General features: G+C 47.1%; 1 protein-coding gene across 1 annotated transcript; it reads left to right on the top strand.

Annotated features, from left to right (window-relative positions):
* The first annotated feature begins 3,463 nt into the window (after window positions 1-3,463).
* On the top strand, window positions 3,464-4,039 carry P3R3URF (PIK3R3 upstream reading frame). The gene is made up of 2 exons (XM_030323633.1): window positions 3,464-3,710; window positions 3,996-4,039. The coding sequence occupies exons 1-2, from the start codon at window positions 3,464-3,466 to the stop codon at window positions 4,037-4,039; spliced, it is 291 nt and encodes a 96-aa protein (XP_030179493.1).
* Window positions 4,040-23,212: the final 19,173 nt, after the last annotated feature.

Raw genomic sequence — 23,212 nt, 5'->3', positions numbered from 1 at the left:
CATCTGAGGTACATTCTTAAAGTCTCTCTGTCTCTCTGTGTTTCTTTGTCTCTGTTTCTCACACACACACACTCAAGCACATCTACACTTTCAAGGAAATGGCCAAGGTTTAGTAGCTTCTGCCCCCTCTTCTGAGCAGCAAATGACTCCTAGTCCTTTTCCCTCTGCAAAATCTCAATTTCCCCATCTTTCTCCTCCCTTCTTTCCTCCTTACTCGGCTCCCTTCCCATCCTTTCTCTTGCTCCCCCCCCACCCCCCCGCCGCGATCCAGTATTCTAAGCAATCTGCGTTTAGCACCCCTTTCCTTTCTGCCAGCAGGTGGCACTGTGGTCTCACAAAAACATCACCCCAATTTGAAGGCTCAGCAATCCCGTTCTACAAAAATCCCTCAGGGTTTAATTTGAACTCCTGCCTGCCTCTTTCCCCTGCTGGTCCTACTTTCCACTCTAATGCTGCCGCCCGACATTGAGGTGCTGGGGAAGTTCTGGCCTTGGAATCACTCAGACCAGGTACTCCAATGCTGGTTCTACTGCTTCTTAGCTGTGCAACCCCAGGGGCATTTCTTAGACTCGTTTATTTTTCTTTTTATTTTTAAAATTTATTTTGAGAGAGAGAGAGGGAGAGGGAAAGCATGGGAGAGGAGCAAAGAGAGAATCACAGGTAGGTTCCATGCTATCAGCGCAGAGCCAGACATGGGGCTTAATACTGTGAGACCATGATCTGAGCCAAAATCAAGAGGTAGACACTTGACCTACTGAGCCACCCAGGCGCCCCTTCTTAGACTCAGTTTCAAGCCTCTGTGTCCTGGTCTGTATAACAGAATAGTTATATAGAGTTTTAAAATAAGATTTTCTCACCACTCTGGGACAAATGAGAATGACCACAGAGTGGGAGGTCAGAGTGGGAAGAGTCATCACCAGAGGGGGTATGAGTTGGATGAAGTGGACTTTTAAAATTTTTTAAAAATTTGAATATAGTTGACACTTTGTTTTGTTTTTTTATAATGGGAGGAAGCAGTGAAGAAACAGGGGAGAGAGGAGGGCTGATGACACTAATAGTTGTGTAGATCGTGTTTTATTTTATTTTATTTTTTTTTTCAACGTTTATTTATTTTTGGGACAGAGAGAGACAGAGCATGAACGGGGGAGGGGCAGAGAGAGAGGGAGACACAGAATCGGAAACAGGCTCCAGGCTCCGAGCCATCAGCCCAGAGCCCGACGCGGGGCTCGAACTCACGGACCGCGAGATCGTGACCTGGCTGAAGTCGGACGCTTAACCGACTGCGCCACCCAGGCGCCCCTGTAGATCGTGTTTTAAATGCATTACATATATAGTTTTTTTTTCCCCTCTTCACAACCATTCTATGAGATAGATTCTCTTTTATCCCCTTTTTAAATACGGGGAAACAGAGGCACAGAAGGTTAGGCACTTGCCGTGATCACACAGCTCATAAGTGGCAGAGCCAGGATTCAACCCTAGTCAGCCTGGTGCCAGAGTCTGTATCTTAACCACCAAGCAGACTGTCTATATTGATAGAATCTCTGAGAAGGCAGGAAGAGCTGACGTCCAGAAAGAGCAGAGGAAGAGGCCTTGGTCTGGGACTTGAGGAAGAAGGCCAAGGGCAAAGTGGGTTTATGGGTGTAGTGGCTAGAAGTTGATGGGAGAAAGGTCCATTTTCTAAGACTGAGGATAGCAAGAGAAGAGGCTAGAGGGGGAGTAGGTAGGTGTGAGGCTGTATAGGGTGGTGCTGAGGACCCTAAAATCTGCTGGCAGGCTCCTGCAGGAACAGAGAAAAGGCAGAGGCTGGGAAGGAGGACTAGAGGTGAAATAGGAGGGAAAGAGAGTGTGGAGGGAGAAAGGACAAGTCCATAGTCCCACAACAACTCAGTGCAAGGCCTGGCAGAACCATTGACAACACTGTCACCTACAAAAAAGGAAATAAACCCCAGGTTGACGCAACTTACATCCCCTGGGGACCTAGCTGTTCCTCCACCTGCACTGATTATCCACCTGGCTTTCTCTTCTCACTCAAGAAGAATCGGGGCCATGTCACCTCCATCTACATCCCCAGAGCCCAGCACATATGAAGTTGTTAGTGAACATCTCCTCCTGGATGATTAAATGAATAAATGAGTGCAGAACAGCAAGAGTTAACTGTCTGGGCTTTGGGCCCTAGAGCCATCATGGATTTGAACCCCTCCCTGTCTCTAATTGTGTGCCCTCACCTAACTGAGCCTCAGTTTCCTTATACAGTCGATCCTCATTATTCATGGCTTCCATATCTGTGAATTTGCCTACTCACTAAAATTCATCTGTAAACCCAAACCAATACTCGTGTCACTTTGGTGGTCATTCATGGACATTTGTAAAAATTTTGAGCTGCCTCATTCTCTTGTTCTTAGCTGAGGTTGAACAAGAGGATACTCTACCTTCTTGTTTCACCTCTTATAATATAAACACATGTTCTTCTTGTGGGCTATTTAGTGTCACATTTTATGCATTTCTGTGCTTTTTGTTGATGATTTTGCCATTTATCAAATAATGCTGAAGTGTTGTCTAGTGTTGCTAAGCGCAAGAAGCCTGTGATGTGCCTTACAGAGGACATATGATATGTCATCCAGGTACAAGTTATAGTGGTGTTGGCTATGAGTTCAATGTTAATGACTCAACAGTATATTTTAAATTAGGAACGTTTTTTTTTAAGTTTATTTATTTTGAGAGAGAGAGAGAGAGAGCGCACAAGCTGGGGTGGGGCAGAGAGAGGGAGAGACAGAATCCCAAGCAGGCTCTGAACCATCAGCGCAGAGCCCAATGTGGGGGCTTGAACTCACAAACTGAGATCATGACCTGAGCGGAGCTCAAGAGTCGGGACACTTAACCGACTGTGCCACCCAGGCACCCCTAAATTAGGTGTCTTTAAACAGAAACACATAAAACAAGGTCATGTTCTGATTGATCAGTTGGCGAAAAAATTGTGACCAGAGACTGGTAGGAATCTAACCCTGTAGATGCATTGGCTCAATTTACTAATGCACTATTTGTGGTGATGACTTTATTAACTACTATGAATAATGAGAATCGACTGTATATGAAATAGGAATAATGACAGAGTCTAAACCTTGTGGGATTAAAGAGATAGTGTTTGTAAAGTACTCAGTACTGTTTGACACACAGTAAATGCTTAATAAATATTATTAATATTGTTAATGCGGATAAATGAGAAAGTGAGGGAGTAATTTTCCCCTACTCAGAGTTCCTTTTCCCTAGGGGCCAAGCTGAGGTTTTTCTGGCCCTTGGGCTGCACCCGTGGAGAGAATTGTGAGGAAGTCTGACCCATGGGGATGGGCTGGGGACCAGGACCTATAATAAAGAGCACCGCCCTTATGCAGACTCTATGTCATAGAGGCCCCAGCTGCCCTGGCCAGTAGTGCCCTCAGGCACACTACAGAAGCTCCCTGTGCCCATGGGGCCTTCTCAGCTTGCCCGTGCCCCTCGGCCCCGGGGCTTAAGATTCCGCTACCACAGGCCAGGGATGGGCTGGCCTAGGCCTCGATTTCCCAGGATGTTCAAGTGTAGCCGTAGAAGGTATCGGCAGAAACCCCAAGGCAGAACTCCTACCACTGCAGCCACCAATTTTGCCACCCTGGCCACAGATATCAACAACACTCACACCGTCACCACCACCAGTGTGTGGATCCTTCCACCACCAGGTTAGCCAAGGGCCCTGAGGCAGGGTGGGGGGGGTTTGGCAAAACAGAGACATTAGTTTTCCCCCACTTTAGCCCTGCATAGGCATTCTAGGAGGCACACTCTGTGAGAAATACCACTCCAAAAGTATGGTGGGGTCTTGATAGCAGACATCCTAAAGGCTCAGAGCCTTAATGGAGGGCATATTGACTAAAAGCAGAGGGCTTGGGGGACTGTGAATCTAAGAGCAATAGAGCTTCCAGAACTTCTGTCTTCCTCACACTCTTCCCTTTCCTTCTTCTCCTTAGTTCTCAGACACCTCTGTCAACCTGGCAGCTTTCTGATCTTCTAGAAATGTCCAGAAACTAGTCCAGAAGCTTGGCTGTCTCCGGACCTGTATCTCCTAAGGGCCCTGGGTGGTTAACAGCAGACAAATACAATCAATTCTGCTCCAACTGCCTTACTCCATTCCAAGGTGTTTCCAGATAAATATGCAGCAGGGTACGAGGGCAGGGTTGGGGCTGAATGCTCCCAGGGGCGGGCTTTAGTGACAACAGCAGGGATCACAGTTAGGCAATGGAAGGACAGGACAAGGTCGGCAACACACACCATTTCTCCATCTTTGGCCTCAGCTTTTGATCTGCCCTGGGAGGTAGGGATCCTTCCTGCACTGCACAGGGAAAAGGGTCTCCATAGACATCTTGGAAGTTATAGGGAGCCAGATCCTTGAGGAGGGAGGTAGAGGCACAGATCAGAAAGAGATAGGATGAAAGAGATTTCACTACTTGAGTGTAACTCCACGAGTGCTTGAATGTGAGATGTTATGTGGCTCTGTGCCTATGATGGCCAGTGTGCAGAAGTAGCTGTTGGTGTGTGTGTCTGAGTGTGTGTGGAGATGGGAGTCTGAGCAGACATGTGGCTGAGTGTGCCTCTGCAATAGATTGTGACTTTGTGGCCGGCTGTGTGTCGAGGGTAAGGCTACTGGTGTGCCAGACAGAGGCTTCAGCTAAGAGGAATGAAGGTCAGGAGAGAGGGAGAGGGGCAGCCTGAAGGAGGAGAGGGTTGCTTCTGAGGAGGACTGGTCACCTTCAGCCCCCTAGCTGTTCCCCGAGGCCAGTGTTTTCCAGAACTGTCAGCTGAGCTGCGGTGGTTAGGGGTGGGGCAAGACTGAGTTTGAGTCCAGAAAGGGGGAGGGTGTTAAGCACTCTGGCCTGGGGATTTTCCATTTGGATTTCTGAGTGTGTGCCCATGTGTCATCAGGTGTAACTGCATTTCTGTGGGGTGTATCTCCATGGAATTGTGTCTCAGTGGTGGGAAACGTTGTGAGGGACTCGGTCTCTGAGGTGTCACTTTATGCCTGGGTGTGTGTCCAGGGCTCCCTTCCCTGAGGGGTGGGGGTGAGAGTGAAGTCTGAGAGCTTTGGCCTGGCCTCCTGGGGTTTAAGAAGCCTGTGAGGAAAAAATGAACTGTGTCTGTGTCCTTCCACTCTAAGGCTTGCCGGAGACTGGGACCCTGAGAGGAGGAAGCGGCAGAGAATTCACTGACACATCATGCCCAGGCAGTGCTGGCTGGGGTGGGGGGAAGGGGGAGGCAGGAAGGTGGCTGGGCTAGCGCCCAAGGTCCACAGAGTGGCCCACACATATAAAGACACATGCCACAGTCCATGAACATATGCAGACATGTAAATATAAGTAGACTCACAGACACACAAAGCAACAAATACAGGTGCATGCAAGTACATACTTATAAACAGAGATAAACACTGACACTAATGCACATGGCCCTCCCCACATGGCATATGTAACAGCACATACACATGCCTACAAATGAACACACAGACATGCATGCATCTGGACAAGCACATAAGCATATAGATAGAAACATGCAATCACACTCATGCAAACCCAGGCACACGTAGACACCTGCACACGTGCAGACACACTCACCAGACTTCCCTGCCCCTGCAGCCCAGGAACCCAGAAGCTTCCCTCCCCTAGCAGAGTGTGTGTGTGTGTGTGTGTGTGTGTGTGTGTGTGTATGCCCACACTTGTGTCTGTGTGTATCTGTGTCTGTGAGGATGTGTGTGTATGTGTGTGAGTGAGGGGGGTGCTGAGCTGTGGGAACCTGATGACATCATCTCTTCTGGCTATTTTTAGCTCCCTCTGCAATGACGGGCTTCTCCGCGGCCCCTCCCCCTCCAGGCTCCCAGAGGCAGCTGCAGCCAGAGGGCACCCACCACTCCAGTCTAGGTGACCCTTGGATGACTGGGTACAGCTCACTCATTCTCACCCCAGCAGGGCTCCCTGGAGGTTGAGAACCCCAGAGGAAGAGGCCTGGGCCATGTGGCAGCCTGGAGCAGGAGCCTGGTTAGGTGAGCACACCCGGCTGGTCTCCAGCCCCTAGGGTGCCTCTGCTTCTGCTTTTCAGTCTGAAACTGTCTCAGGCAGTAGTGCCTGCCATGTGCCAGGGAGGGTGCCAAGTCTGGAGATAGAGCAGTGTGCAAGACAGCAGGAGTTCTTCCTGGTGGGTGTTACAGCTCGGTGGGAGACAGACATTAAACAGACCACACAGGCACCGCACCAAACTGTGGCAAGAACTCTGAACATTAGTAACAAGGGGACTCAGTCCGGGATGATGGATGTTCTCTGTCTCTTTCTGTCTCATGAGATAGCCTGAGGACACCAGAGGGGCACCCTCCTTTACCTTGCACCTTCTACCCCAACAAGCACACTCCAGAACAGAGCTTCCTTCTCACACCCCAGGCTGTGCTTCCAACATTGCACCAACCCACCACCCAAGTGGGGAGCCACTGTTATTCATGGCCCCTTTGTTCTGGAGCGTCCTCACAGTTGACCCCTGGGAGTCAGGCCAGTCCTTAGTCCTCCATCTGCAGATGAGAAAACTGAAACAGAGAGGGGCAGTGCTGGACCACACCTCCTGGTGCTGGGCAGGGGAGACTGCAGGCTGACAGAGGAGGAAGTGGTGGTGGCACAGCTCTGAGTAAGAGCAAGTGGTGGGGGCAGAAGGGCAGGAGGAAGAGGACAGTGGCCTGAGGGGTCCCGGCCCAGAGAAGGCTTCCCGCTCCAGCCAGCTTCTGGGCAGCCACCGGAAAATCGGGTTTGGCAGCTTCAGCCAAGCGCCTGGGGGCTGGAGGAGGGGTCCAGACAGCTCTGGGGAGGCTGCCTGGGGGCGGGCCCGTCCTCCATCCCAGAGTCCGGCCAAGCTGTCCTGTTGTGGGAGCATTTTGTAAAACTGGGACCTTTTGGAGTGTTGGGAGAACAGCTCTGGGCTGCAAGCTGGAGCTCAGAATTCCAGTCCTTGCTCTGTCCCAAACCCTAGTGTGATCCTTGGAAAGTCCTGTCCCCTTTCTTGGCCTCAGGTGGCCCTTCCAGGAAGGACCCCTGGAGGATCAGGTTCCCCATCCCCAATTTCTGCCCTCTGGGTTTTCCTGGGTGTCTGAGTCAGGCACAGAAACACAAAGTCAATGGGTAGGGACCAGACCAGACCACTCCCAGGGCGCCAGGCTGGAGGTCCCTTGTCACCAATGGGTCAATGGCAGGAAGCCCAGCTCCAGCCTTACAATGCAATACCGGTCACCCCACCCTGACCAGTACCCTCACCCACACCCCCACTTCCGTCCTCTGTTCCTTCCTCACCTTCGGAGAAAGCTACAGGGCTCCCTAGGGAATCTCCCATACTTACTTCATTGGCTACCTGCCCTGCCCTGTACTCAGCCCTCCCTCCCCCTCTGCCCATTTGACTGGGCCAGCCTCCCAGTTAACTTTCTTTCCCGGATCCTGGGGCGGGGCAGGCCAGGGAGGAAAGGAAGCTGGGTGGAAGGGCTGCAAAGGAGCCTGCTTTTCCTGCTACACTCAAATACTTGCAGCCCAAATGACTTGGGGGGAGGGAGGTGGACTGAATGCTGGGCTTCCCTGAAGCCCCAGGGGGAAGTGGGAATGTTACCTTTACCTATCTAATCATCTCCTTCCCTGCCTTCAGTGAATTCAGAGAAGGGAGCCCAGAACTGAGACTTCCATCCTGTGGAAAACAAACACAGAAACCCAGGACAAGTGAATCCTGGTTATTGTCACTAAGTCAATGACAAATTCATGAAACACAAAAAAACATAAAATTCTAAATGCATAGAATCCAGAGTCATGGAATCTTAGCATCACAGAATTCTAGCATGGTGAAATCTGAGTTACAGAATCAGGAATATAGAATTCTGGCATCACTGACTCCCAGATCACAAGGTTAGAGTATCCTTGAATTAGAAGTCTTGAGAAATCAATTAGTGAAATCCTTACCTTCAGGTGAATGTCTAAACTAGAGGATTCCCGGGTACCTGAGTGGCTCAGTCCATTAAGCCTCTGACTCTTGATTTCAGCTCAGGTCATGATCTCTCAGTTTGTGGGTTTGAGTCCCACATGGGGCTCTGTGCTGATGTGCAGAGCCTGCTTGGGATTCGCTCTCTCTCCCTCTCTCTGCCCATTCTCTCTCTCTCTCTCTCTCTCAAAATAAATGAACTTAAAAAATAAATAAATAAACTAGAGGTTCCCCCATTGGGGATGGGCAAAGGAGTTCACACATGAACACTAAGAAGGAGGCGGAAAGCTCAGGACATATGAGCTTAGGATAAGTTAAGAAGCCTGTAATAAACCAGACAGAGGACAGACAACTTCCAAGAGGACATATCTTGGTTCCTGAGGATGAGGGGGGTGGGGTGGCAGGAGAGGGAGAGAGAGAGGGGAACAAGAAGAAGAAGAAGAAGAAGAAGAAGAAGAAGAAGAAAACCTAGCCTAGAGAAAAAATTATCAAGTCGCAAGTACACCAGCCACAATGCCCCCGATTTCTCCAAGAGTGGGAATAACACCAGCCCCAAGACATTTTCAAAGGTTAGTAATGGAATGGCAAGCCACGTCTGACTTTTTTGGGAAGAAAAGTACTAAGTAGAAAATATTTCATATACCACAATTTCTTGGGGCTGCTGGGAACAGCAGACTCTCCAAAGAAGATGCTGAGCCGTGAACAAGATCATGCTGTGGGGTGGGGTGGGGTGCAGAGCCCCTAGCAAGGCCTTGGTAAGGGACCTTGTGGAGGGCATCTGCCTGGGGTGGTGCTGGGAGAAGTATCTCCGAAGAAGGAGCCAAAGTTGAGGCAGCACTTGGTATGGGGACTCTTGTCAGTATGGGAACTCAGTAAACAACAGGGATATTTACCTAGCATTTCTGGGAAACTACTGCAAACTCAGGAACCCAGAAGGAGCAGTTCCAGAGAGAGGCAAATGCCAAGCCCTTCTGGGCATGGGAAACAGGGCAATGTCAGTTGGAGACCCTCTTGTTCGGCTGTCAGTCCTTGGATTCAGCTCAATACCTCAGCCCCGACCTCAGCCCCGACCTCGGCCCACATCCCCATTTGCCTCCCTCTCCCTGCTTGCCTGCCATTCTACCTACCTCCATCTGCTATATGACCTTTGGCAAATTGTGTCCCTCAAACATCCTTTGCTTTCTTTTGAAGTCTATAATTGGGTCCTACGCACAGGTTTTATTATTTCATAGTCCTGGTTTTGTCCAGATCAGTTTCATTTTAGACGTCTGCATTCCCAGCTTCCAGAGAAAGAGTCAGGCAGCTTCAGGGAAAATGGAGGGAATAGGGAATATAAATAATACTTACATTTGCCATCCTACATGTGTCAGTTCCTATGACAGGTGTTTTATAAATCTTATAGGATGCTCACAACCACTGTGTATATAAATCATTGCTGCCATTTTATAGATGAAGGAACTGAGGCTCGAAGAAGATAAATAACATGCCTAAGGTCATTCAGCTAGGGAGGACTGGAAACTCAGCTAGGTCTGTCCTAACTTGAGGGCTGTGTTTTCAGATTAGCATTAATCCATGTGGCTTCAACGGGTAAAGTGAAGGTAATCCATGTGGCTGACCCCGAATTTAAGGAGTTCCTTTTAAGGAAGTGTGCAATAGGGGCTGACAGCCTGTGCTGTGAGAGAGCTGAACTGAGTCTCCTCTTGGGGACTCTGGATGTTCTCAACTCAGATTGGAGAGAGCTGGGGTGGGGTGGGTGTGTAGGGGGTTGGAGTGGAGAGTAGGGTGGTCCTGGGCTGGTCTTCAGGGGGTTAAGGGACTGCTGCCACTGTTCCTGGAGATAGTGTGTATCGGTTGGAGAGGGGCTGTGAATGGGGGGTTCTTCACTTTCTGGGATGGCCTAACCAACCCCACACCCCCACCCCCACTATGCACCCCCACCCCTGCTGGCACTGGTTGTCAGGCCCCTGGAACCTTGGGGGCAGGGGACTTTCCAGCTGGGTTAGCATCATGGTGTGTTGTCACTAGACTCACCTCCTTGAAGTTCCTAGAAACTTTTGGATTCCTAAGCTTCATCAACCTTGCACAGTTGCCTCTGTTTTTTTGTTTTTGTTTTGTTTTGTTTTGTTTTTTTAAGAGAGAGAGGGCACAAGTGAGCGAGGGACGGAGAGAGAGGGAGAGAGAGAGAAGTGTAGCTCTTGTTCACTCGATGCAGGCCTCAAACTCATGAACTATGAGATCACGAACTGAACCAAGGGCTGATGCTTAACTCCCTGAGTCACCCAGGGGCTCCTACAGTTGCCTCTGTTAACTGACTCAAGTGGAAGTGGAAGAATTTCAAATGGAACCCTGACCCCTGCCCTTCCCAATATTGGTCATTATATGAGGCTTGGGGATCCAGGAAGTCACTGGCTCACAGGGTCAGAGCTGGAGGCAACCCTGGGGACGGTTTCATCCAAATCCTTCACTGTAAGGGTGAGGGAGGAGTTTGAAGTTCAGAAAGGGAGGGGACTTGCCAAAGATCACACAGCAGCCAGTGCTGTCCCCACCAAGTCCCAGACACTCCATTGGCACTGAGGACACAGTTGAATCGGTCCTGACTCTTTTTCTTGAAAACTTGCAGTCTAACAGAGAAAACAGGCTTGGTAGATACACCAAGAGAAGTGTCAGGGCTAAAAGAGAAGTCCAGACTTTGTACACTGGGGGCCTAGAGAGGCAGGGGCACTGACCCTTAGGCTTCAGTGAAGATCTTTAGGTGGTTTTAGAGCTGGGCTTAAAGAGGGAGCAATATTTTAGCTGATAAAAAGGGGTAAAAGACTTTGTGGCTGAGAGACAGCATGAGCAGCCTCACAGAAAGACATGAATGAATTGCCCTGCAAAGACTGGCCATGTGGGTGGAGTGGAAGTCTGATGGCCTATAGTCTAAGCCAAGGCTAGGACCTGAGGTCAGGACTGTCTGCTCTATGAGCACACAGTAGTCACAGAGGTTCAGGCCACCGGGATACAAGGGCTCCCGTGGCGGTAGGGGGATCTCAGAAGACCACGGCTGGGAGAGTCTTAGCAGTATGGGTGGGGATTGCTAGGCTCTCCCACCCTCCGGGCCGCGCTGTTTCCTTTCATCCAAGTTACACACATGCACAGAAAACCTGTGTCCCCACTTCCCTCGACGAGGACCCAAGCCCAGGCTGAGGTCCGGCCCAGCCAAGGAGAGGAGATTACTCCCCACTAGCTGGCTTCCTGCCCCAGCTTTCACGGCCAGGCACACACCTCTTCCCTTTAAGCAGCTTCCCTCCCACTCCCCACTGCTCCTAAACCCGCCACTGGGCCGGGACAGGTCGGGGACGTCCTCCGCTTTGGAACTTCGGTGGCCGCGAGCCCTCCCCTGCTGATGTGATGCAAATCCGCTCCGGATTTATTCTCAGGCGTCCTTTCCGTCAAGTGCGACGCACCCGGCGCCAGCACTTGTCTGGAAGTGCCTGCCTCCTCCGGCCCTGACCCAAGGGCGCCAGGGCCTTGAACTGGGTGGGGGACGGGGGCGGTAGTTTCCCAGTTAGCAGCTCCCGCGGTTGCAGCCGGGGACGCGGTGGGAGCCTGGGAGTTGGGCTGCTGAGGCAGCCAGGGGCCTGGGGGCGGGGCTGTAATTTAACCGCGCCGGGTGCCTCGGGTGCGCTGAGTGGGCAGCCGGAAGCCGCGGTGCGGAAGACCCGAGGCTTAGGAGTGTGGGGGTGGGGGGCACCTGGGGCGGGGGGGACCGTGGCCTCGAGGTCCGGGCCTGAGGTTTGGGTACAGAGGTGAGAAGGTGTGGGGCTGGAGAGCGTGGGGGTGGAGCGAGGGGGAATCCCGGGCCTTGGGAGGGGCCGTCCCAAGCCTGAGCGCCGCTCGTCACCTCGCCTGGTCTCTGGACTCTGGTTTGTGTACAGATGTGGTCTGTGCACTAAGAAGCAATTAGACCCGTCCCTGTCCTCATCTCGCCGGGGAAAGTAAGCTGTAGTTACACCTCAGAGGACCGAGAGCCTGGTACTACTAGGGACTGGATGGAAGCGGGAGTGGAGGTGCTCGGTGCACTCCCAAGAGCTCCAGATTCAGGAAACTGCAGGAAGGGTGTGAACAGTTTATATAAAATGCTATCCAAATCAGCATGTATATATAGGCATAGAGAACTGGCGCTTACTTTGCCTACTGCATGCCAGACCAAGGGAATTCACCAAAATAACAAAAAGAAGAGTTAATTCTTACCTTTTTCTTGGTACTTTCATAATCAGAAAAGAACAATGCAGATTTTTTTATTAAGGAAAAAAAAAAAAAAGTAAATAGACCTGGGTTTCAGCACTACTAAGCACTTATTTGGCCTTGGTAGTTTTGCTTCAACTTCTATAAGCCTCAGTTCTCTTACCTGTAAAGTAGTAATAGGAGAGCCTAGACACAGGGTTTGCTGTGAAGATTAGATGAGTTAAGGCATCAAAGGTGCTTGGAACAGTGCTCAGTAAGTGGCAACAAGGGGAACACTTAATCTAGTTTGGGAGTGTGTGGGGAATGGAGGAGCAAAAAGCCTTCTGGAAGAATGGAAATCTGAGCTAAGTCTTATATGAAAAGGAGCTAGTCAGTGGAAAAGAGAGGAAGAGAAGAACATTAATGACAGGGAATGACATGAGCAAAAACAGGCAGGTGAGAAACAGGACAGTGAATTTGGGGAAACTACAGACATGAGGCAAGGAGTGGAGATGAGGTTAGAAAGGTAAGCTGGGACCAAACTGGGGTAAGGTGGGGGACTTACAATTACTGAGGCTGGTTTTCTGAGAGCTATTGAGGCATCTTCATCAGTGGCAGGAGGAGATGTGCAGGGTAGAGGCCAGGAGACCTGTGAAGAGGTGGGTAGTGGCATGAACTACAGCAGCAGCCCTAGGATGGGAGGAAATGGATGGATCTGAGAGGTAGAAATGACAGGACTTGGTGATGGAATGAGAGACATAAGTGAGAAGGAGTTGTCAGGACCATATCCTGATCTCCAATTTGAGTCCCCTGGGTGATGCTATTCTCTGAGATAGGGAGCAGGAAGGGTAATACGTTTGAGGGGAAGCTGAATTCAGTTTTGGACATGTCTGTGGCCACACCCCTGGACAGACCCTTAATAATTGGGGTCTTGCCATCCCACCTGGCAATTACTCTGTCCAGAAGATGGGAGAGGTATCATTAGCCACTGCTGGCTGTCTGTTCCCTGGCTGCGGCTGGCTGGAGATCTGGGTGGGGAGGTTGGGGGGGGGGGTGCCTGCCACCACAATGCTGGGCCTAGTGAGTATTCTCTTGTGGTTCTGGGCTGCTAGACAATTTCTTTGGGCACAATCATGTTACAGGAGCTTGAGGATTGGGTTGTCAGGTCCTGGGATGGGGGCAGTTCTGTGTGCTGCTGAGATTACTGTCTCCATTTTACAGCTGAGGAAACTGAGGTTCAAGAATTGAGTGACAAGAGTCAGGAAGTGAACCAAGGTCTGTGTGATGTCTTCTCACAGTACCAGCTGCCACATCACCACATTTGCTCTAAGAGGGGCAAGGAAAGTACCCAGAGCCATGACTCCTTGGGGGAGAAATGTAATATGGAGGGGCAGTGGGGATCAGGGAAGGAGGCACAGAAAGCTTCCTGGAGGTGGTGCCATTTGTGTTGTCATAGAAACATAATCTTGTTTTCTGTCTCCCAGTCCAGCGATCTTTGGCAACCAGCCATTGCCTGCAGTGAGGGAGACCTTGTCATCTGAGGGGCCTCTAGGTAGAATGTGTCCACAGAACCCAAAAAGTGGTAGGTTGGAATTCTTGCAGGCATTTCAGGCCTGAAATGGGGGCACATTTACCTGTCTCTGGCATCCATCAGCCTGGACAGCCCTTCTGCACTGGCACTTCACTGGCAGTTGGAAGCCCAGTGCCTACTCATTTTCATATCAGGGTTCAGCACAAGTTTATGTTCCATTCCCAGGTTTTGTTTTACTTAGGAAAAAAAAAAAAAGAGGCATCATGTGATGAAGTGATGGATTTTAAGGGAGGACTGGCAAATACAGGAAAAACTGATCTTCCTGTGAATGATGGGAGAAAAGTTGTAAGACACAAAAAATGTTGCTGATCTTTTTTTTTTTTTTTTAAATTTTTAAATGTTTATTTTTGAGACAGAGACAGAGCATGAGCAGGGGAGGGGCAGAGTGAAAGGGAGATACAGAATCTGAAGCAGGCTCCGGGCTCTGAGCTGTCAGCACAGAGCCCGACGCGGGGCTCAAACTCATGAACTGTGAGATCATGACCTGAGCCGAAGTCAGACCCTTAACCAGCTGAGCCACCAAGGCGCCCCTAAATATTGCTGATCTTAATCTGTCACCCACCAAGTGTTTTTCCCCAGGTGTCCAAATGACTGAGACAGACTGACATGGTAAGTGGGCAGCCAAATTCTCAGGAGCTAAGAAGGGGTTACTTTCAAACAAGGTTTAAATAATTTTTGCTCATTGTGGAAAACATAAGCAAGTAAGAAGAAAAAAATGTATATAAAGCATCCAGCAAGTAGAGATAAACAGTACTAGCATTTTTATATATTTATTCTTTTTCATTTCTGGGCACATGTGGCTTTCTTCTACATGGTTAATACACTGTGTAGACAATTTTGTATCTTGCTTTCTTACTCAACGAATTTATATGAACTATCTCACATCATTTAATTTGGTCACTGCACAATCTTCTACTATATGGAGTTGCTATATTTTATTTTACGAATCTCTAATCCTTACAATTAGAGATTTTCTTTCCTTCTTCTTTTCCCTCTTTTTTAAAAAACAAGTTACTTTAATGTTTATTTATTTTGGGGGGGGGGGACAGAGGGAGAGAGAGTATCCCAAGCAGGCTTCTCACCATCAGCTCAGAGCCCAATGCGGGGCTCGATCTGACGAACCCATGAGATGATGACCTGAGCCAAAATCAAGAGTCAGATGCTTAACTGACTGAGCCACCCAGGTGCCCTTCTTTTCCCTTTTTCTTTCTTTCTTTTTTGTTATTATAAGAACTCTGTGATGAAAATCTTGATGCATAAATCTTTATCCGTATTTTGCATTATTATGTATATATATATATATATATATATATATATATAATTTTTTTACAAATTTTTCTAGAAGTGGAGTTACTGGGTTAGAGGATCAAAGTATTTTTAGGGGTACCTGCATGGCTCAGTCAGTTGAGCATATCCAACTCTTGATTTTGGCTCAGGTCATGATCTCATGCTTCATGAGTTCAAGCCTGGCACTGAGCCCCACACCAAGCCCTGCATCCAGCCCTGCATCAGGCTCAGTGCTGACAGTGCAGATCCTGCTTGGATTCTCTCTCTCTCTCTGCTCCTCCCCTGCTTGTATGCTCTCTCTCTCTCTCTCTCTCTCAAAAATAAATAAAGAAACTTTAAAAATATTTTTAGAGATCTTGATATGTATTTCCAAAATGCTTTCCAGAAAGAAAGGTTCTGCCACTTACACTCCATCACCCTGACAGAAGTGTTAACATTAAAAAGAAAGATCTTGCTAATTTGTTAACTGAAAAATGGAATCTCAGTTTTTTGGTGCTGAGCAGTTTCTTGAAGTTCAGAGCAACATAAATCTCCTAGGTCAATGATTTGGTCCAGTCTGGCAAATTCATCTACTGTTGAGAAACTGGTAGGGTTTGGCCATTGTGAACATGTATTGCTTTTACCTGCCTGGAATTCTGTCTTCCTTTTGGTTATAGTCTTCATTCACTTCAGAGGTGAGTTCATGGAAGGCTTCCTGGAGGAAGTGGCATTTGGGCTGACCTTTGAAGAAAGGTTTTTCATGGATGCAGATGAGGTGGAAAGGACAATTTTCCTTTGAGGAACATCTCTTCTCTATTTTGGTCCATGTGGTTTAAATGGGCTTGCCCCACCCCTGAATTCCAGGAATGAGCATTGAGACCCTGGCCTGACCAATCATCACAGTGATTGGTTTAGTGATGGAGACTTCTATTCCCTTTGACCCACATGACTATTACCTTGTCATCTGGCTTTGGAGTCAGAACTGGTTTTAAATCTGGGCTTTGCCCCTAACCAGGGGAATATATGCCATTTTATATAGGGTGGACAGAGGAGACTTCATTGGTAAAGTGATATTTGATCAGAGACCTACAAGAAGGGAAGAAGCCAGCCCTGCCTGCATTTGGGGGAAGAATGTTTCAGGCAAAGGGTAGAGCAAGTGTAAAGACTCAGAAGTGGGAGTATGTGGGATGTATTTAAAGATCAACAAAGAGGCCAGTGGCTGAAACAATGAATTTGCTGTCTCTGAGCCTCAGTTTCTCACCTACTAAATGGAGATGATAATAGTACCTGTGTCTTAGAGTGATGTGTTGAATAAATGTGATAATGCTTAGCATAATACCAAGGGCTTGCAAGCTGTTGTTATTAAGATGACAGCTAAGTCTTCGACCTTGTTGACCATTTTTTTTTATGACATGCGTTTCTCCCTGCATCCCAGTTCCCTTCCTCTGATTCATGCTTTCGTTAACCTATAATCGGTCTGTTGCAGTTTGTTCATCAGTCACTAATGATTACCAGCACCTACTATATGCTACACTAGGTTATAGGGATTTTTTAATATTCTTATTGTTCCATGAGGGAGAGGGCATCTGTACATTAATAACCACCATAGAAAGCAAAACAGGCCCAAGAGAATAACTGGTAAAGTGCTGTGGCCCTTCAGGGGTAAGTTTATGGAAGGCTTCCTGGAGGAGGTGGCATTTGGGCTGACCTTTGAAGAAAGGTTTTTCATGGATGCAGATGAGGAGGAAAGGACATTCCAGAAGGAAGAAAAAGGTATGAGCATGGGCACAGAGGCTGGCATGCCCAAGTCACATGGGGAAGGGGGAATTGCCTGGTATGGTGTAAGCATAGTGTGTTGGAAGGTGAGAAGTAGGGACACAATTTTGAAGGGATTTACCGTCAAGTTAAGGAGTTTGGACTTTGTCAATGATATAGAGCTGTTAAACATTTTTAGGCGGAGAGTGATATGGTCATGACTGTGTTTTAGAATGATCTGTCTGGCTATAAAGGAGGAGGGCTTAAGTCAGCTTACAGGGATACAAGGGATGGTAGCAGGGACCCAGTGCAGAGGCTATAACAGCTGCCCTGGTGAGAACTGATGAGACCTTAGAAATGGAGATGGAGAGGAAGGATGATAGATGTGCAGGGAGAAACAGGATACTCTAACTGGTCTCTAAGGATCATCAGGGAACATATAGGAATCGCCCAAATATGGCTACAATGAAATTATGCTTTTAACTCTTCTGAAATTGGGCTTTGGCAATTAAGGTCAGCTATTTTCAGTCCCACCCCACGGAAAGATTTTTCAGAAAGGGGAGATGGATAGGAGTAACATGTGTCTGCCCGGGCACCTTCCTGTTTTGGGATTTGATAACTGCATGAAACTTTAGCAGCTTGGGGCACTCTAGCCATCACTCTGTCCTTCAGGGGTCAACTTTCTGGACAGGGAGTTCTTGAAGCAGCTTGAATTGAGAGATGTGGAGAATTGAGTTTTGGCCCTAGGAATGTCAGGCTTAAATCTCTGTAAACTGGGAGCAGATAATGCTATGATTCCCACATAATCTTTTCAAAAGGCTGTTTTGACTTTCTAAATGATCTAGCTGAAGAACGAAATCAAAGATCATCCAAAATTCGATAATTTGGGGGAATCCGAGATCTGCCATGCTGCCAATTCCTTTAAATGAGGAAAGTCAAGCCCGACCCTGGGCTTCAGGATTTATGGTACCATTTGGCATAGTATCAATATCAGGAGGCTGGGGGGCTCTGGCCTTAAACATGGGTGACTACTTAGTGACCTCCTCTGGAATTTTCCCATCCACAGACGGCAAGGTGTCGTGTGGGCTGACTCTGGGGTGGAAGGAATTAGAGGGAGGGGATCCGGCAGATGATAATCATAATAGCCCAGCTGAGCATTTTTCAGCTTCGAGCACTTTTACCCACATTAGCTAATTAACTGACGGTTTGTCCAAGTGGAGATGAGGGATGGTAGGAGACAGGGAGCTCATGCCTGATCACGCTTCCAGGGTCTGGAGGGGACTGATAACGTGACTGCAGTACTAGGGCCAGAGTGTTTGGACAGGGGCTAATGGACAGGAGCTAATTCACAGGCTCTTGGGCCCATGTGCATGATGGTCAGCTGGTTTGCCCGAGACAGGGTGATAAATGCCCCATTCAGTCCGGGAGCATTCACGGTCAGAGAGACCCAGTCAGACCCCGTTACTGATCTGATGACAAGTGCACGGGGTATTAGCTGCTTCATCACAGATGTCTTCTCTGGAGAACTGTCTCTGTGTCCAGGAAACTGAATGAGATTCTTCACGGTCAGAGATGGTGCATATGATTTTTTTTTAAATAGGAAAATTTCACATCAGAACCCAGTCAGTGATAAATTCCTATTATTCACTATTTATCTTCTGTCAAAAAAACCAGAAAGGACATGCACATTTACAGAAATGAGTGTGTTAGCACAGCTCATACTAAATCAGTGTAGGCATCTATAATTTCACATTTTAAAATTCACTTTAAAAATTTTATGTAAGTTAAACCTACCAATTTTTGTGTACATTTCCATGGATATAGACCAAGGGTTAGCGAACTTAACTATAAAGAGCTAGGTAGTAAATATTTTAGGCTTTGTGGATATACAATCTCTGTCATAAATACTCAACTTTGCCTTTGGAATGCCACAACATCCACAGATAATACATAAATAAATGAGCATGACTTTATGCACACTGAAATTTGAATTTATATAATTTTCATGAAATATTCTTTTGATTTTTTATTTTTTCCCCCCAATCATTAAAAAATCTAAAAACTATTCTTAGCTTGTGGGGCATACAAAGACAGGTGGTGGGCTGAATTTAGCCCTTGGGCTATAACTTTCTGACCTCTGGCTTAAGCCGGGGTTTCTCAGCCTTGGCACTATTGACATTTGGGGCCAGATAATTCTTGGCTGCAGGGCTTGCTCTGTTGTCTTGTAGAATGTTTAGCAGCATCCCTGGCCTCTACCCAAAGGTGCCAATAGCATCCCCTCTCCCTTTGAGTTGTGGTAAGTAAAAATGTTTCTAGCCCTTGCCAAATGTCTCCTAAGGAGCAGAATTGCTCCCAGTTGAGAATCATTGGTTTAAACAATCGTATACAGCCATCTAACCACCACTACAGTCAAGATACAAAGCAGTTCTTGGATGTTAGGATGATCTGGCTGCGACATCTGTCACCCCATTTATCTCCAGGGTTGATTTGGCTGATCTGGGTAGCTTGGCGGGTGTCCCCTTCCACCCTCACTGCTCCAGGTGCATCCCTCCAGAAGCTGCACGCTCAGTGGAAGAGGACAACCTTCCCCAATAGAGGAGGACAGATTTTTGGTCAAGAGTATATGAGTAGCTGAGCTCCTGTGCTAGAACCTCCAAACAAGCTCTCAAGATACAGAACAGTTCTATTATCCAGAAAAATGTCTCTCGTACTACCCTTTTATAGTCAATACCTCCCTTCATCCCAGTTCCTGGTAGTCATTATTTTCTGTTCCTATAATTTTATATTTTTCTGAACAACATATAAATAGAATCATACAGCAAGTCGCCTTTTGAGTTTGGTCTCTTCTTTTTTTAAATATTTATTTTTGCGAGAGAGTGGGGGAGGCCAGGGCAGGAGGACAGAGAATCCAAAGCAGGCTCTGTGCTGACAGCAGAGAGCCCGATGTGGGGCTTGAACTCACAAACCGCAAGATCATGGTCTGAGCCGAAGTTGGTTGCTTAACCAACTGAGCCACCCAGATGCCCCTTGAGTTTGGCTTCTTTTACGCAGTGTAATGCATTTGACGTTCATTTAGGTTGTTGAGTGTATCAGTAATTTATTCTTTCTTATTGCTGAGTAGTATTTGTCTATATGGATATACCAGTTTGTCTACTCACCAGTTAAAAGATATTTGTGTTTCCAGTTTTTTGTGATTATGATGAAGCTGCTTTACACATTTGTGTGCAGGTTTTTGTGTGAATGTAAATCTTCATTTTTCTTAGGTAAGTACCTAGGAGTGGAATTTATGGGTCATATGATAATTGTATGTTTAATTTTATAATAAAGTGTTAAACTGTTTTCCAAAGTGGCTGTACCATTTTATCTTTTTTAATTTTTATTTTTTTTAATTTTTTAAATGTTTATTTTTGAGAGATAGAGAGAGACAGAGACAGAGACAGAGGGTGATTAGGGGAGGGGCAGAGAGAGAGGGAGACACAGAATCCAAACCAGGCTCCAGGCTCTGAGCTGTCAGCACAGAGCTGGACATGGGGCTCAAACTCACAAACTGCGAGATTATGACCTGAGCCAAAGTCAGGCGCTTAACCGACTGAGCCACCCAGGCACCCCATGGCTGTACAATTTTAAATTTACACTGACCATGTAAGAGAGTTTCATCTGCTCCATATTCTCACCAGCCCTCAGTATTATTAGGGTTGTTTTTCTTTGTAGCCATTCTAATAGGTGTGGAGTGGTGTCTCATTGTGGTTTTAATTTGCCTTTCTCTAATGGTTAATGATGTTGAGCATCATTTTATGTGCTATCTGCATATCTTCTTTGGTGAAGTGTTAATAATTTTGCTCATTTTTAATGAAGTGGTTTGCTTTCTTATTACTAACTTCTTTTTTTATTTTTATTTTATTTTATTTAAAAAAATTTTTTTAACGTTTATTTATTTTTGAGACAGAGAGAGAGAGAGCATGAACGGGGGAGGGTCAGAGAGAGAGGGAGACACAGAATCTGAAACAGGCTCCAGGCTCTGAGCGGTCAGCACAGAGCCCGACGCGGAGCTTGAACCCACGGACCGCGAGATCATGACCTGAGCCAAAGTCGGCCGCTTAACCGACTGAGCCACCCAGGCGCCCCTAACTTCTTTTTTTAAAGTTTTTTTACATTTTAAAAATTTATTTTATTTTATTTTTTTGAGAAAGAGAGAGACAGAGTGCGAGCAGGAGAGGGGCAGAGAGAGAGGGAGACATAGAATCCAAAGTAGGCTCCAGGCTCTGAGCTGTCAGCACAGAGCCTGATGCGGGGATCCAACTCACGAACCTGACCTGAAGTTGGATGCTTAACCAACTGAGCCAGCCAGGTACTTTAAATTCTTTTTTTTAATGTTTGTTTGTTTGTTAGTTAGTTTTGAGAGAGAGAAAGTATCCCAAGCAGGCTCTGGGCTGTTAGCGTGGAACCCGATGCAGGGCTCAATCTCACCACCATGAGATCATGACCTGAGCTGAAATCAAGAGTGGGACACAGGGCACCTGGGTGGCTCAGTTGGTTAAGTGTCCGACTTCGGCTCAGGTCATGATCTCACAGTTTGTGAGTTCAATCCCTGTGTTGGGCTCTGTGCTGACAGCTCGGAGCCTGGTCCCTGCTTCAGATTGTGTCTCCTTCTCTCTCTGCCCCTCCCCGACTTGTGCTCTGTCTCTCAAAAATAAATAAATGTAAAAAAAAAAATTAAAAAAAGAGTGGGATGCTTAACCAACTGAGACCCCCCAGCACCCTTCTTATTGCTAAGTTCTTTATGTACTCTAGATATAAGACCTTGGGGCACATAGGTGGCTCAGTCGGTTGAGTGAATTCAGCTCAGGTCATGATCTTGCAGTTTGTGAGTTTGAGCCCCACATCTGGCTCACTGCTGTCAGCACAGAGCCTGCTTTGGATCCTCTGTCTCTGTCTCTCTCTGTCTCTCTGACCCTCCCCAACTTGCATGTTCTCTTTCTCTCAAAAATAAACATCAAAAAAAAAAGAAAGAAAGAAAGAAAGAAAGAAAGACATCTTTAGATATAAGACCTTTGTTGGGTAAGTGATTTCCCAATATTTTCTCTTTTCTTTTCTTTTTTTTTTTTTTTATTTTTAAAAAAAATTTTTTTTTCAACGTTTATTTATTTTTGGGACAGAGAGAGACAGAGCATGAACGGGGGAGGTGCAGAGAGAGAGGGAGACACAGAATCGGAAACAGGCTCCAGGCTCTGAGCCATCAGCCCAGAGCCCGACGCGGGGCTCGAACCCACGGACCGTGAGATCGTGACCTGGCTGAAGTCGGACACTTAACCGACTGCGCCACACAGGCGCCCCTCTTTTCTTTTATTCTCAACATTATCCTTTGCAAGCAGAAAATTTTAATTTTGAGGAAGTCTAGTTTATCAATTTTCTAATTTTATAGATTGTACTTTATGTCATTTCTAAGAAGTCTTTGTCTCACCCAAGGTCACAAAGATTTTCTCTTATGTTTATTCTAGAAATGTTACAGTTTTAGGTTTTACATTTAGGTCTATGATCCATTTTTTAAAAATGTTTATTTATTTTTGAGAGACAGAGAGTGCAAGTGGGGTAGGAGCAGAGAGAGGGAGACAGAGGATCTGAAGAGGACTCTGTGCTGAGAGCAGAGAGCCTGATGCGGGGCTCGAACCCACAAGCTGTGAGATCATGACCTAAGTCAAATTCGGACGTTTAACCAACTGAACTACCCAGGAGCCCCTGTTATCCATTTTGAGTTAATTTTTATATAAGGTGTGAGGTGTGTGTTGGGGTTCTTTTTTTAAATTTTTTTTTGGTGTGTGGACATCTAATTGTTGTAGCACCATTGTTGAAAAGACTATCCTTTTTCCATTGAATTGCCTTTGCACTTTTGTCAAAAGTTAATGAGCTTATATATGTGGGACTATTTCTGTGATCACTATTCTGTTCCATTGATCTATGTGTCAATGCTAATTTTGCTAACACCAAACTGTCTAATCTCACATTTTAAATAAAATTCCTAAAGGTGGGGCGCCTGGGTGGCGCAGTCGGTTAAGCGTCCGACTTCAGCCAGGTCACGATCTCGCGGTCCGTGAGTTCGAGCCCCGTCAGGCTCTGGGCTGATGGCTCGGAGCCTGGAGCCTGTTTCCAATTCTGTGTCTCCCTCTCTCTCTGCCCCTCCCCCGTTCATGCTCTGTCTCTCTCTGTCCCAAAAATAAATAAACGTTGAAAAAAAAAATTAAAAAAAAAAATTCCTAAAGGTGAATTCTTTTGGAACAATTATGTATCTGATAAGTGTTCTGGCATGCTGAACACATTCAAGATTATGAAATACTTAAAACCCAAAACAATTATTTTGGTGGGAATCTTGGGTCAAAGTTGGAG

This window comes from Lynx canadensis, chromosome C1 (assembly GCF_007474595.2).
Source record: "Lynx canadensis isolate LIC74 chromosome C1, mLynCan4.pri.v2, whole genome shotgun sequence".
In the NCBI taxonomy this organism is placed as follows: domain Eukaryota; kingdom Metazoa; phylum Chordata; class Mammalia; order Carnivora; family Felidae; genus Lynx; species Lynx canadensis.
This window is presented reverse-complemented; position numbering and strand designations above follow the sequence as displayed.

Coding starts and splice junctions, on each gene's coding strand:
- P3R3URF (XM_030323633.1), top strand. CDS start 3,464: ATGGGGCCTTCTCAGCTTGCCCGTGCCCCTCGGCCCCGGGGCTTAAGA. Junction 3,711..3,995: donor GTGGATCCTTCCACCACCAG/GTTAGCCAAGGG, acceptor TCTTCTCCTTAG/TTCTCAGACACCTCTGTCAA.